Source organism: Trichechus manatus, unplaced genomic scaffold (genome assembly GCF_000243295.1).
Source record: "Trichechus manatus latirostris isolate Lorelei unplaced genomic scaffold, TriManLat1.0 scaffold00030, whole genome shotgun sequence".
Classification (NCBI taxonomy): Eukaryota; Metazoa; Chordata; class Mammalia; order Sirenia; family Trichechidae; genus Trichechus; species Trichechus manatus.
The window spans coordinates 3,683,111-3,699,012 of NW_004443966.1; the positions used below are offsets into that span (position 1 = coordinate 3,683,111).

Below are 15,902 nucleotides of genomic sequence, written 5' to 3' on the forward strand. Positions count from 1 at the left end.
TCCACAACTGACAGATATTCTAGAACAATCTATCCACAACTGACACACATTCCAGAACAATCTATCCACAACTGACAGATATTCTAGAACAATCTGTCCACAAGATATTCTAGAACAGCCTATCCACAACTGATAAATATTCAACAACTGCTGTGCACTCTTAGCCATACTTTGCTTACATAAGACTCCCCCTTTCTGTTTCAGATCAATTCAAACATCAAGATTTTGATTTCTTGGTCTGCTTTGATAGAAGCCAGCATGGATTTCCTAAGTCAAAGGTACTATACATCCCACAATCTTGGTGAGCTACAAGGATGGACATCTTAGAACCTGTTCATATTCAGACCGAGCTCTGAGAAGAGAAATTCACTGCAGAATCTTTATGTTGGCATAGTTACAGAGTAAATCAAAGAATCCCATACTTTTCTTATCCTTCAGTACTCGAGTTTTGATTTAAGTGTAAAAATACAAAAGGAAGAAAACTAATAATTTAAAACCCATACCTGCAAAGGTTTTGTCATAGGTACCTTTATTCAAATGTGGGGTACTTCATTAGTGGCTTGGTACACCCTTAGAAAAAAGCCTACATGAGCTGCTTAAAAAAACAAACATAAAAACTGTAGCGAGCAACTTCTCCCACCTACGAAGAGGGTTGAGGCTGAAAGAGGAGCAAGCTGACAGGGTTCATGACTCAAGCAGCAGACCCGGTGTCTGTATCGTGCAACATGACATTCATCTAACGTAGGAAATGAAAGGAGAGGCCCAGCTGCGTGAATTAGAATCAGTGATAACACAGCTGTTGGCCACAAACATTTGTTTGGCACGGATCAATCTGGCCTCTCCCGTAGTTTGCTTTGATGGTCTCTCCACTATCTTGTTGACTAATGACGAAACCATGGTTTGTTAATCCAACTGAAGAAAGAAAACACCACAGCAAGCAAAATGCAGACTGTTTTCCTGTACTTCATCGAGGCTGTTTATTGACTGTTTGTAAGAGCCCTTTCATATTCATGTATTAAATATTTACATGCATTGTTGCTTATGTATTTAGCTGCATAAGGAGAAATTCATCCTGTCTTTAATCCGAGAAAGTTTGCTTTTTAAAGGCCTTCTGCTAAACCAAAAAATGGAAAGCAGCCACCTCAAATAAGCTTCTTGTTGCTGGCTGCTCCGGACATGTTGCGACGTACCAACAGGCTCTGTCTGCCTGGGGTGATCACGACAGGGGTCATGTTCAAATCCAAATTTAAATGACATGTTCCCTCTGGAAGAATACACACAATCTCCCAAGTAGCCTACGAAGCTGGAAAAGGAGAGATGGATAAAAAAGTAAAAAACTATAAGCTGAAAAGGGGGTTGGGGATTATGTGAGCATTTGATTTGCCTGTGAAAAGTCTCTGTCCGCACCACTAATACGGACATTGTAAGCTGGCTTTCCAATGCTTCTCCCTCCGGTCCTCTACTCTCTGCCAATGATGTCATTCCAGAGAAGACACTAGGAGATACCCCAGAGGCCAGGGGATTGATTCCTCTCTAGAAAGAAGGAAGCATGAAGTGTAGACTCTGTCGGAACAGTTTAGCTGAGAACTTGCTCTGCACACACTGCAGTGAGCTGCCTCACTGCTGTGAGCGTTCCTAACAGCAAACCCTGCACACGGGCACCTTCCACCCCATCATCTCCCCGAATTCCCTCTTCTCTCTTTCTCACTTCCCAACTGTATATTTGCATCTTTGAAGATGACATGTTTCGTTTTTAATTTTCTTCTTGTGAAGATAAAGACTTTCCTACGTTATTATAAAGCTGCAGTAATCAAGAAGATGTGATATTGGTGAAGGGACAGATACACAGACCAATAGAAATAGACCCACACAAATATGGGCAACCGATGTGTGAGGAAGGTGGAGAGGCAATTCAGTAGAGAAAGGACAGTCTTCTCAAGAATGGGGCTTGAACTATTGTCATCCTAATACCTAAAAAAAAAAAAAAAAAAAACCAAACCCCAAAGCAGAACTTTGATTCATACCTTGCAACATGCACAAAAATTAACTCAAAATGGATCTTAGACACAAATGTTAAATGTAAAGATATAAGATTTCTAGAAGAAAACATAGGAGAAAAGCTCTGTCATCCTAAGTCAGGTGAAGATTTCTCAGATGCTGTAATAAAGGCATGTTCCATAGAACAGAAAAATCAATAAATTGGACATCATCAAAATTAGGAACTCTTGCTCTTCAAAAGACACTGTTAAGAGAATGAAAAAAATAAGCCAGAGGTTGGGATACAATATTTGCAAAGCACATATCTGATAAACGGCTTATATCCAGAATATACAAAGAACTTTCAGCATTCAACAATAAGAAAGCAAACCACCCAATAAAAAATGGGCAAAGATGAAAAGACACTTCACCTAAGAAGATGCATGGTGGCAAATACACATAGAAAAAGATGTCCAACAGCAGGGAGCTGGAAATCAAAACCACACTGAGAACATTACACACCTATCAGAATGGCGAAAATCTACAAGGCTGACCGTACTGAATGCTGGTGAGGATGTGGAGGAGCTGGACACCTTACACACAGCCTGTAGGAATGTAACCTACCATATGATCCAGTCACTCCACTCCAGATATTTACCCCCCAGAAAAGGAAATACCTACTCATACAAAGGTGTGCACACAAATGTCCACAGCAGCTTTTACTTGTATGAGCCTCAAACTGGAAACAACCCAAATGTCCACCAACAGGTGAATGAATAAACAAATTGTGGCATGTCCATAACATGGAATATGATTCAGCAATAAAAGGGAGCTACTGATACATACAGCAACAAGGATGGATGTCAAAATAATTGTGCTGAGTGAAAGAAGCCAGACCGGGGGGAAAAAAGTACATACTGTATGTTTCCAAAATTCTGGAAAATACTAACAATCTACAGTGCCAGGTCAGCGGCTGCAGAGAGGCATGGGGATGGGAGTGGAAGGAGAGGCAGAGGAGAGGAATTACAAAGGATGACTGGTAAACTCTGGAGGATAATGGACACGTTCACCACCTTAACTGTGGTAATCGTTTTACAGGTGGATACATATGTCAAGATTAAACACTTCAAATATGTGAAATACACTCCATATTAATTATACCTCAATGAAGCTGTTCATAAAGCTTATATCAAATAAAAAGGTTACTTTATTAGAGAATTTATGCCATACATCTCTTTGCTGTCCTTTGTAGACTGTTGGCAGAAAAATTATATTGTATCTTCCTGGCTATTTAAATTATGATTTGCTAGTTTTAATCAAAGCCAAATGCATCAGGAATAAACTGATCAAATTTTAAAGCAATTAGAGCCAAAAAGGGAAAGAAAACAAGAGAAAAGAAAAAAGAGAGAGAGAGACATTGAAGAAAGCAAAGGTGGTGAAAACAAAGAATTGATCAGAGGCCAATAAAAGAAAATACAGTGATTGCAACTCAAAGGAAGCAACGTTTGAAATTATAAATCTAAATAAGAATAACCATCATATTCATTATAGAAGCTGATAGTTCTCATTCATCTGCACAGAAGGCAGAACAAAAGCATCACGTTTAAGGACTCACTGAGCAGACGAGGGATGGGACATCAGTTCAGGCACAAGAAACAGCATGTGCAAAGTCACAGAAGGTGAAATGGCGCGTCACACTGGGGACCTGCAAGAGTCGGGTAAGGCCAGAGTGCAGAGAAGATGCACGAGATGAAGCTGGTGAGGAAGGCAGGGTTTGGGCACTGGCTGGTATGTGATGGTGGAGATGTCCACTCTATATGTCTACTCTATGGTTAGAGACAGACTCTGGAGCTCAAAAGAGAGGTGAATAATTATAAGGGAGCTGTTTCAGGGAAACAGCCTAAATGAAATACTGTGTTGACTCACTCATTTGATTACTTTCATACTGATAATTAACACATTAAGTGGATCACTTAGGTAGTTTACCATAGGCAAAAAATCTTTTATACCAATGGTTTTAGGGGGAAGGAAGAGAGTTAAGAGTGGAAAATGGTGGTCAATTTCCGTATTCAGAAACCAATATTTATGACTTAAATGAACCTTGAACCTTCCCTTAGGGAGATTTGTATGCAGATAAGTGCTAAATAAACAAAAAGAGCTTCAGAAGGAAATCTGACCAGTCAAGGCTGGAGAGGAAGTCTTCCCACGAATTCATCAGCTGATTCTCTGGCTTCCTTAAACAGCCCCTGTGGAGGGACACGGGATGTCCTGTAACAGCCCTGGGGCTTCGCTAAGCCTGTCGATTCCTCAGGTGTGGGGTGGGGGGGTCTGCAGCCCAGAAGAGTGGACAGGAGAGGAAGAAGAGCCCCTGAAGAACCTGGGGGGTTACCAGGAGTCAGCTCTATGCTCTGGGCTCTGGCTGAGCCCCAGTTTCTTTCTTTATAAAATAAGGGGTGCTTTGAGGGCATCTTGGAACACAGTGCTGGCACACAGCAGGGAATCAGACAACTTACTGGATGAAAGAGGAATCTTTGTTCTAAGATTATCAAAGTTAACTCTCTTTTGCTCCTAGCAAGCCTGCTGGTGCCCTCCTGGGCTCAAGGGCTGCTCCAGCATACAAACAACAGGAACGGGAGAAAACGTCATTAACTGGAAACAAGCGGAGAAGTGGCAGAGCGGCAGCTACGTTACCTGTTTACGAGGTGTAGTCGCAGAAGCTAGTCTCGGTACTTTACAGCCGCACTATATGCGTCATAGCTTCCTTCTGGTGAAATAGAATCAAAACAGAAGGACTCTGCCCACATGCCAATTAGTTCCCGTCTCCAGTCGGCGGTTTTACCAGCTCACCAATACTGCACGCTTCTGTTGTGTGTGTGAATTTTTAGAAATATTTGCAAACTTTAATAAAATATTGACATTTGTGTCTCTTGGCTGCTGAGTAACTGATAGGTGTAGGGAATTCTGTGGACATGGCCTTTGCTAAACTGATTCTGAGTTCCTTTTTCTCCCTTAAGATGGTTGAGAGAGAGATTATTGCTGGAATGAAATTACAGACACGGCAGGCAACGTGAATGGTACCTGTCAGGCTACACAAACCTCTCATCATAGGACAGATTAACAAGCTCACAGCCGCAGCTTCTGTCTTCGGTGGGCCTGGGAACACGGGGTATGACCCACCAATTGAAACCGTGTAAGCTAGTGATTCTTGAACGTTAATCAGCTAGGAGACCTTATTATTAGAGTGAATTATTTCTAGACCCTTCTTCTACATTTTCTGATTTAGAAGATCTTGGGTGGGGCCCAGGAACCAGCATTTTAACGAGCCCCCACCCCCGCGCCCCCCCCACCATGTAGATGGCTGAACAACTGAACACCTACTGAAAAACACAGTCTTCCGCAAAGACATTTCTCCCTAAGCCAGAATGCCGTTCTAGCAAACTGAGGTCGGCAGAGAAGTGGCCCCAGCTCCAGGCGCCAGCAAGGGTCGTGGGCAAGTTCCTGAATGGGCACCAGGGGTCCCTTCCTGCCCCCTGTACAGCTAGCACACTATCCGCCTACAAATAAAAAGGATTTAAATCAGTTTATCAAAGCAAGCACCAGGCGATCTTCCAAAAAGTGAAACAGAACAGCAAACACTAGAAAATAACATTTATTAGAAGATTAAAAATATTTATAAAAGCCGCAAAGCAAACAAAAGAAAAGTAAAACCGCCAGAAGAGAGCAAGAATCCGTTTTCAAAAGGCATACTGTTGGCAAATGGAGAGTTCACAGCCAAGCAGGACTGGAACTTCCAAATACATTATCTCAATTAATACTGAAACCTGTTTAAGTGCTTATTAGTAGCCCCTCCTAACAGATAAAGAAATTAGAGATTACAGAGACTAAAAATCTGCCAAAGGTCACAGGCAGGAGAGTTAGGATCTGATCCAAGGTCATTGGAATCCAGTGCCCCTTATATTATACCACATGCCCCCAAGCATAAACTGTTCTGTAAGTTTCATTTTAAAAGTCAGAAATAATAGCTAACGTTCTGAGGCTTTATTAACTACCAGGTCCTGTGCTAAGCACTTTGGAGATCAAAGCTTATCCCATTCTTACAATCACTCCACGAGGATCGGTACAGACGGGAAATGCGAGGCCTGGAGACACTAAGCAACAAAACGCACTATGCGTAAACCCACACAGCCGTAAACCCACACAGCCGTCAACCCACACAGCCGTCAACCCACACAGCCGTAAACCCACGCAGCCGGAAACCCACGCAGCCGGAAACCCACACAACCGTAACGCCTAGTTCTCTGATAGGCATCTGACATCTCTGATTTAGTCCCGACTGCTTTTAGTGTGCTTGGAATTTCTTATTGAGAAAGTATTGAGTTCCTCTAGCTTTCTAGAGGCAAAGAATGGTGTTGTGATCCAGTGTTCACTCAAACCTTCATTTTAGCCAAGAGATCAGGAGTACTTGATTTTCCTTTAAGAGTCTCTAAATCGAGGATGGGGTGAAATTAACTCAAGCCGAACCCAATTAGAGCCTGAGCTTCCTTAACTAATGCAACTTTCTACAGCGAGATCTTTTATTTTCTTTCTAATTAGACTGATCATTAACTGTTCAGCTCAGGTATTACCTCTGCATAGGATAAACCAATGGAATGGTGGTGTAGAAATTAACTTGGCTTGACTGTGATGGAGAATAATCTGAGAAACTGAAAGATGATTTATACAAAATAGCTATAGGGGAAAACCCAATATTTTACTGAACTCTTGCCCATTTTTGTGTCCCTTAAATGTTAAATATTTCCACTAGAACACGGGAATTGCGTGTGTAACCACTGGAGAACATCAATGTCCAGTGTTGGCTCGCCCTACCAAGTGTTCAATGCCCTAGAAGTCAGCGACACGGACAACATCAGGACCCATCACTTTAGATCCTTCGGGCTGTTCTGCCACCTCTAGAAGGCTTTTCACTTCCTATGAAAGAGACTGTTAAGGATAGACACGGAATCAGTATAACATCTACAGCTCTTAAGTTTAGATGCCTGTTAACGGCAGAGCTTCCTGGAATGACAATAAACGGAGCCGCATCTGCTGTTGAGGAGCAGCAGGAAAGCCTGGTATCCCACCCTGAAGGCCGGCAGAGTTGCTATCAAGCATTTTGGAAGTGAGGTCCTCAACATCAGGCCTGGGGAAGAAGTCTGAGAACCGAATGATACCACTGCTGATTTCACGCTACATGTTATTCCCAAGGATCCCACGGCAGGTGCTCCCTCCCCGCAAGGTTTCTGGGACTTCCCTTCTCGTACCACTGCAATTTCACGTTCTCCAAAGAGATCAGGGATCAGAGAAAAAGAAGACAGACCTAAATATTTCCCTGATGGGAATATTAACACCCGTGGAACTAAGATGTAGAATTATCTTTTTTAAAAAATACCGTTATTTTTTATTGAAGTAGCTTTTCATTCAAATTTAAATATCTCAAACTAAAGAAGTTGTGCCTTGATGCACAGATGCATTTGAAAATCATGTCAAACAAGGCAATTTTGGTTCTAGCCTTGATCTTAGAAAGCATCTTCAAAATCAGGAACTTATAAAATGGGGCAGAACTTCTTCCCTTCCTCTCCGTCCCCGTACACACCGCATGATATTAATTACAAGGACTGTCACCCGGCCTAGACTCTACATTTCACCCTCTGTCACCTCTGCATCTCTGAGGTCTAGCATAGTGCTTGGCATTTGCTAAACGTTCAGTGAATGTTTGTGCAGTTGGTCTGAGACAGTTTGGATTTAAAACCTTAAGTCCTATTATCAGGGAGCATCACACAGAAGCTGCCGTGTATTAAATGAGATTTAAAGAGGTTAAAGATGCAATTTTTAAGTGAATTTTAGAAAAAGGGAAAAATTAAGTTAGAGACACCATGTCTCACAATCAGACACTTTTGACCATTCTTTCAGCACAACATGTTCTGAGGAGGTGACCCTTTCCAAGTACCCCCAGTGACACGCCACTCCCCCTCCTATGGGACACTGCAGATCCCTCAGCCACAGGCAGCGTGGCACTGCTCTGAGTGTAGCCTCTAGAATGGCGCTCAGTTCCACAACTCACTAGTGTGTGACCATGAGCAGGGAACAAACCTCTCCCAGCCTCACTTCCTCATCTGCGTATCTCCTAGGGTTGTGAGGATGCGGTGAGATGGGCACAAAGCAGGTGCCTGGCACACAGCTTATAAGTGCTCCATCCATGCTGACTACCAATATACATTACTTAAGACCTTCTACACTTGAAAAAATCACCAATTTTAACAGCATTAGTGAAATGTAATTCACACACCATAACACTCACCCTTTGGAAGTGTACAATGCGGTGGTTTTTACTGTGTTCAGAGTTGTTCAGCCACTTAAACACCACCACCATCTAATTCAAGAATGTTCCATCATCCCAAAATGAAAAAAGAAACCCCATACCTACTAGTAGTCACTCCTCGCTGTCTCCTCTCCCCAGTCACTGACAACCACCAATCTACTTTCTGTATCTCTACAGATTTCCCTATTCTGGACATTTCACAGAATTAGAATTATACAATATGCAGCTTTTTGTGATTGGTTTCTTTCACTTAGTATAACGTTTTCAAAGTTAATTCATATCATACTATGTATCAGTACTTCATTCCTTTTCTTAAAAAAAACCCAAACCTGTGGCTGTCGAGTGGAATTCCAACTCACAGCGAAACTAGAGGACAGAGCAGAACTGCCCCACAGGCTTTCCAAGGAGCGGCTGCTGGATTTGAACCACCAACCTTTTGGTTAGCAGCCGAATCCCTTTTCAGCGATGAAAAGTATTGTACTGTATGGATACATCATAGTTTATCCATTCATCACTTGATGGATATTTGGGTTGGTTCCACTTTTGACTATTATGACTAATACTATGATGAACTGCTGTGAACATTTGTGTACAAACTTCTTTTGGTACTGAATTTTGTCAATTGCTTTCTCTGTGTCTACTGAGATGATCAAGTGGTTTTTGTCCTTTATTCTATTAATACAGAAAATTAATTTTTAATCTAGTACATGGATTAATTTTTGGATGTTAAACCAACCTTGCATTCCTGGAATAAATCCTACTTGGTCATGGTATATAATCCTTTTTATATGTTGTTGGATTCTGCTTGCTAGTATTTCACTGAGGATTTTTGCATCTATATTCATAAGATATATTGGTATAGAGTTTTCTTTCGTATGATGTCTTTTTCTGGAAGGTCTTCTACACTTTAGCCTCAGCTCTTTACCCCAGAATTCCTTCTGATAGTTTTATTTGCAGAATCCTTCTTTCTACTTCATCTACTTCCTGACCTTTCTCCCCAAATCCCTTCCCAAGCCCACTCTACTCTCACCAAGACTTTCTGTACTCTCCTGCTTCTAGCTGTTGGCTAACGTAGCTCCTTATTCCCAATCCACTCCACTTATCCATATCCTGCAAGACCTACCTCAAATCCTTCTTCTCCTGAAGCCTACACAGACCACCCAGCACCCATTGATCATTCCCTTCCTGGGATGCTGAGGTCACATTACAGACCAACATGTGGGTGCTGTATACAGTTTACAAAAAGTCATATTGCATTTAATTCTCACGACCCTGAGGAAGAGGTATGCTTACTATTATTGACCCAATTTTATACAGAATTAAGTGGCTGGCCCATGATTTGCATAGCTACAAAGTAAAAGATATCAAACCTCAAACTTGCAGTGGCATTTTAAAGAAAGAAAGTGTTCCACTAATACAAAACCTTTCAGCTCTGGTGAGTCTTCTATTTATCATTCAGTCTTTTCTCCCTCATTTAACAAATACTAATAGTGCACATCTGCTACACATCAGATGCTATCTGAAGTGCTGAAGAAAATGCCTAAGGGACAGACTCCAAAGAGAATGCAGCCCAAAAATCTGCATATATGACAAGTGTCATCTTCTGAAGCTAAATTTAATAAAATCAATACAATGATAAGCAAATTAGCTCACACTATGAAATTTAAAATGAGTTATTTATGGGACTAAAATACTTCGTTAAGATTCTATGCTAAATAAAGCAAGGATTTTTCTGAATCCAAATGTCTTCAGAGTTGATTCCTAAGACTTTAGTTATACCAACTGGAGTAAATGAAGCTGTAACATCACTTACTATTATATCTCCTATATGAGGCAATGATAAGATATGAGAATAGGGTGATCTGCATGGAACCCAGAGAGAAAAAAGTCAAACAACAGTATCAGAATTAATCAAAAGATGTTAACAGAGACTTCTGCTTACTTCTAGCAGAGCTTAAAAATAAACCTCAAAAGGATCAGGCTGAACTGCAAATGACTTAACTGCCTGCCAGAAAAAAAGTCCAACACTCTTTAAAGAAAGACAACAAAACCTAGATGCTCAACAATGTAGTATTTACAATGCCCAGCATCCTTTCAAAACTGACAGACATGCAAAGAAGCAAAATAATATGACCAGGAAAAACACCAGTCAACAGAAACAGATTCAGAAATAACAGAGATGTTAAAATTAACACACAAGGAATGTTAACACTGGTATTGTATGTATGTCCAGAAATTTAAAAGAAAACAGGAATACAGGAGGAAAGAAATATAAGGCATAAAAAATAATCCATGGTATTTCCAGAGCTTAAAATTACAGCATGTGAAATGAAGACTCACTGGGTGGGCTTAACAGCAGATTAAACACCGCATAAGATCAGAGGACTTGAAGATAACAATAAAAGCTACGTAGATGAAAGCACAAAGAGAAAAAAGGCTGAAAATAAAAATAAAGAGCCTCAGTGACCTATGGAATAATATCACTCTAACATAAATGTAGTCAGAGTCCCAAAGCAGGGAAGTAAAAATATAGTAGGAAAAAAAACGGTCAAAATTTTTCCAAATTTGATGAAAACTATAAACTCACAAGTTCAAGAATTTCAATGAACCCCAAGCAGGACAAAGACAAAACTACACTAGGCACTTCATAATCAAATTGCTAGAAACCAGCAAAGAGAGAAAATCTTAAAAGCAGCCGGAGAAAAAAGATACATGACGTACAATGGAACAAAGATAAGAATAGCTGCCGGGTTCTTATCAAAAACAGTGCAAGCCAGAAAAAACAAATAACAAAAACAGAATGGCATCTTTAATGCGTTGAAAGTAAAACAAGACAAAAAAGCTGTCAAATTAGAATTCTATACCCAGAAAAAGCAATTATTAAAAAATAAAGACATTTTTAGACAACAAAAGCTGAGAGAATTCATAACTAGCAGACTTGCACTACAAGTTTGTTAAGGGACGGTCTTCACACAGAGAGAAGATGGTATCAGAAGGAAATGTGGGCCACCACAAAAAGACGAGGGTCAGACACAGCAAGTATGTAGGCAAATGTAAAATAACTTTGTTTCCTTGTTTTAGAAAATGTCTTTAAAAGATAATTGATGTTTAAAACAAAAATTAATAGCAACATATTGTGGGATACGTAACGTGAAATAAAACACAGGATAACAACAACTCAAAGGATGGTAAACGGAAGGACACTGTTATAAGGGCATCCCATTATATGTGAAGTAACATAACACTGTTTCATGACAGACTATTATTCATGTACATATTGTAAACACTAAATCAACCCAAAAAAGAGATATAAGTAATAATCCAAAAAAAGAGGACAAAATGGAGCCCTAAAATTACTTAATTCCTGCAAAGGAAAGCAGAAAGAGAAGAAAAAGGAACCACCACCAAAACAAAAAAAAACAGATGGGACAAACAGAAAACAAAGATCAACATAAGGGATTTAAACATGACTGTATCAATAATTACATTAAATGTTGAACAAAACAAAAGGCCAGACATGAACACGTATATACTGTACTAGTCCATTTATCTGAAACTCTAGAACAGGCAAAATAAATAAAGAGGATCTATGGTAGATCCTGGGGCCAAGGGTGCTGGCTGCAAACAGATATGAGAGAGATTTCTAGAGTGATGAAAATGTTCCATATCTTGTTTTGGGCGGTGGTGACATGGGTGTGCACTTTTGTTAAATCCCATCAAACTGAAACTTAAAATGGGTGTATTTTACTTTTGTGTAAATTATGCTTCCATAAAGTTATTTAAAAGTTCAAAAAGAAATCTTAAGTGGAACACAGCCTGACAATAGTGCTTGTGTTGTTACTGACTCATACCACTTTTTGTCTGGCTGGGAAGGTTAGGTTCCATTTATTCAATATAACTTTCCAATGAATGATACTTGTAACTCAAAAAAAAAAAAAAAAAAATGGCGCTCAGTTTTCAGAATGAAACAATTTGGGGAGAAAATGTTAAATCCCTAGAAATAAATTTAACAAGAAATGCCTAAGACCTGTATGATGACATAAGGGAGGAACATTACATGACAAAGAAATGAAAAGATTTATACTATGTTCCCAGGTGAGAAGTCAATGTGGTAAAGACAACACTTACCCCAATTTAATACAGACATTCAATGTAATGTTGATCAAAATTACAACAGATTTTTTTTTTTTGAGAAAGCAAGGTGCTTATAAAATCAATGTAAAATTTCATCTGAAAGAATAAATGGGCAAGAATAGCCAAAAAGGTTTTGAAAAAGCCAAATAAGACGGTATCCTGCCTACCGTATCACAACACATCTTATAAAAACCAATTAGTTAAAGTAGTCTGGTACTGGTAAAAGAATAGACAGATAAAATTATGAGTCTTAAAATAGAATCCTGTATATATGGAAATTTATCATAAAACGTTATGTTCTATTCAAACGAGTTGCAAAGGGGTACACTGTTTAATAAAACGATGCTGAAAAACCTGAATACCCATTTGTGAAAAAAAATACCTTAGAACTAACCTTTCATTATATATGAAAATAAATTTCAACCAGATTAAAGATTTAAACAAAAACAAAACCATAAAAGTACTGGAAGACTTTTTCAGAAATTGTAAAGAAAATGTTATATAATCTTGAGGTGGTTTTTTCAAAGATGATATAAAACCCAGAAGTCATTAAGAAAAAGACTAAAAGATATATACAAAGTTAACTCTTGTGTATGGCAAACAAAACTATTTAAAAAAAAACTAAGACAGAAAACTGAGAATAATATTTGCAAATTCTTCATCAGACAAAAGATTAACCTACTTAATACACAGAGATCTTATAAAGGAAATCATCACTCTAACGCATTCTCAGTAAGAAAGTTAAAGTATAAAAATCCTTTTGTTTTGCAATTCCACCTCTAGAAACTTACCCAACTGAATATCTGAGTATCATACATATGTGAGTGTGTGTGTGTGTGTGTGTATATACACATATATGTGTGTGTGTGTGTGTATATATATATATTCCAAGGATTTTTATTCCAGTAGTCTGTTTAATAGCAAACAAGGTAAAAATAAAAACTTGAAGTGTCCCATTACTGGAATAAACTATGATACATTGATGCAACAGTATTCTATGTAGCTATTATAAAGAATGAAGGAGAGATATACCATAGTTTTATGCAAATAACGCAGACCTTCTACATTTGTTTGCTAACTGTGCCCTCTCCCCACTGGAGCAGCTGGCAAACAAACGTAGAAGGCTCGCGTTATTTGCATAAAATATGGTAGGTACTGATGTGATAAGCTGCCCAGTATATATTTTATATTCTTTTTTATTAAAAAAATTATACAATAGAAGCCTCTTAACTGACTTAATCAGGACCATTGGTTGGTTAACTGACAAAGGAGATCGAAGCAAGGAATCACACCTTAAACATTTCACTTTAATAGTAAACATGAATATGTACATTCATCCTCCAATATTGTGACAAAGGGTGAAGGACTTTTTAAAAAAAATTATGGGTCTCCCACACTGTCTTTTCTGATTACACTACATCCACAAAATATTGTTTAATATTTCTGCTTTTGGTTTCTTTGCAGTGTAAAAATCCTTGCAAAGATTTAAATTTTTCCCCAGCCTCCTACAGTTGTCTTGCTCAGTTCTAGCTGATTACATTTTTCTTAGCTTCTAGACATTAACAAGTGTTTTAAACACATTCAACTTAATTTATATTAAATGATAATTTTATTTTCACACTTATATTTTGGTTTATATATTTCATTAAATCACAAAATTACTACAGCACATACAAGAAGAAGACGGTTTGGGAACAAGTAAGACTAACTCTTGACATACATAAAACTCAATAATCTCTAACCGCAGATTTCTAAATTGGCACTTCAGTTTATTAATCAGTATCTTATGAATTTTTTTAACGTGTCAATTTAACCAGGTACCATTAACTCTGCACCAATTGATAAATCAAGTCTCTAGACCCACAATGTCCAATATGGTAGCCGCCAGCCACACGTGGCCACAAAGCACTTGAAACGAGGCTAGTCTGAGTTGCTATAAATGTAAAATACACACCATATTTCAAAGACTTTGGAGCCCTGGTAGTACACTGGTTAAAGACTCAGCTGCTAACCAAAAGGTTGGCAGTTCGAATCCACCAGCTGCTCCTTGTAAACCCTATGGGGCAGTTCTCCTCCGTCCTACAGGGTCACTGAGTCGGAATCGATTCAAGAGCGATGGATTTGGTTTGTTTTGGTTCAAATACTTCATATGAAAGAGAATGTAAAATATGTTAGTATTTTTGTATTGATTACACATTGAAATGATAATATTTTGGAAATATCAGATTAGATAAAACATTCCTAAAATTAATTTCACTTGTTTCTCTATTTTTTTTTAATGTGGCTAATAGCAAATTTTAAATTATAAATGTGGCTCTCACTGTATTTCTTTTTGGCAGTGCTATTCTAGACCCGTGACGTTCTTTGATCAACGGTGACATCATTTAGAGGTTCCACCTGAAGCGATCCATCAGACTTTCTCTTTTGTTATGTTACCTGCATCAAAACGTCCTGGAGTAACATTTTAAAAGCATCACCTCTAAACAGACTTGTGACTCTCTATCAGGGGCTGGCAAACTACGGCTGGTGGGCCAAATCTGGCCAGCTGCCCATTTTAGTACGGCCTATGAGCTAAGAACGGTTCTTATGTTTTCAAATGGTTGGAGGTAAAAATCAGAAAAAGAAGATTTCATGATACGTAAAAGTTACATGAAGCTCAAATTTCAGTGTCTGTCCATAAAATTTTATTGGAACACAGCTATGTTCATTAATTTATGTACTGTCTGTGGCTACTTCTGGGCTACAACAGCAGGGTCGAGCAGCCGCAGCAGAGACTGTATAGCCCATAAAGCCGGAAATGTTTTCTACCTGGCCCTTTACAGAAAGTCTGCTGACCTCTGCTCTGTATCGTGCCTATGACTTGTAGGGCACAGTCAGTTACAAACAATGAGAAGGAGGAACTGTGTCTTCATTCTGTCCTCTACCAGAGACTAGTGTGGATTCCCAGCTTCCTAACTTGTTTCGGCCATTATCGTTCTTGACCCAAGAAAGCATCTGGGACAGCCTCTTCTTGAGGCAGTTTTTACACAGACGGCACCACAAAAATGCTTAGAGACGTGTGAAATCAAATGGCCAACGTGCGCCTTTGCCATAAAATTCAGCAGTGTTCTATCAAACCAGGGTGGTCCTTTGAAGGCCTGGGTACTCACTGCTATTTTGGTGTCCAGTCCGTGATTACTATTTTCCGTTTTCTTTCAATATCTCTTTGCTCATTTGCAGGACTGCTTCTCAACCCATGGCTTCTCAGGTACCTACCTCAGTGGACCCTGTGAACGCAATCTTGTCTATGCCAATGTGAGAAGCTATCGCTGCCCCAGCCGTTGGCCCAAATCCAGGCAAAATATTGATGACTCCTGGTGGAAAGCCAGCCTAAGAAAACAGAATTGGAGGAAACGTGGCTTGTGAAAGCTGACAAAGCACGTTACGTTGGATA

General features: G+C 39.2%; 1 protein-coding gene across 3 annotated transcripts in view; it reads right to left on the reverse strand.

Moving 5' to 3' along the window:
- Positions 1-15,902, reverse strand: part of ALDH1A2 (aldehyde dehydrogenase 1 family member A2) — a 94,472-nt gene that overhangs the window by 20,516 nt on the left and 58,054 nt on the right. For 2 of the 3 annotated variants that reach the window (XM_004374607.1, XM_023729672.1), the window contains one exon: positions 15,725-15,838. The exons of the other annotated variant lie outside the window; for it this stretch is intronic. In XM_004374607.1, coding sequence (XP_004374664.1) covers positions 15,725-15,838 — 114 coding nt within the window. The remainder of the gene's footprint in view (positions 1-15,724; positions 15,839-15,902) is intronic. 3 annotated transcript variants of the gene reach the window in all.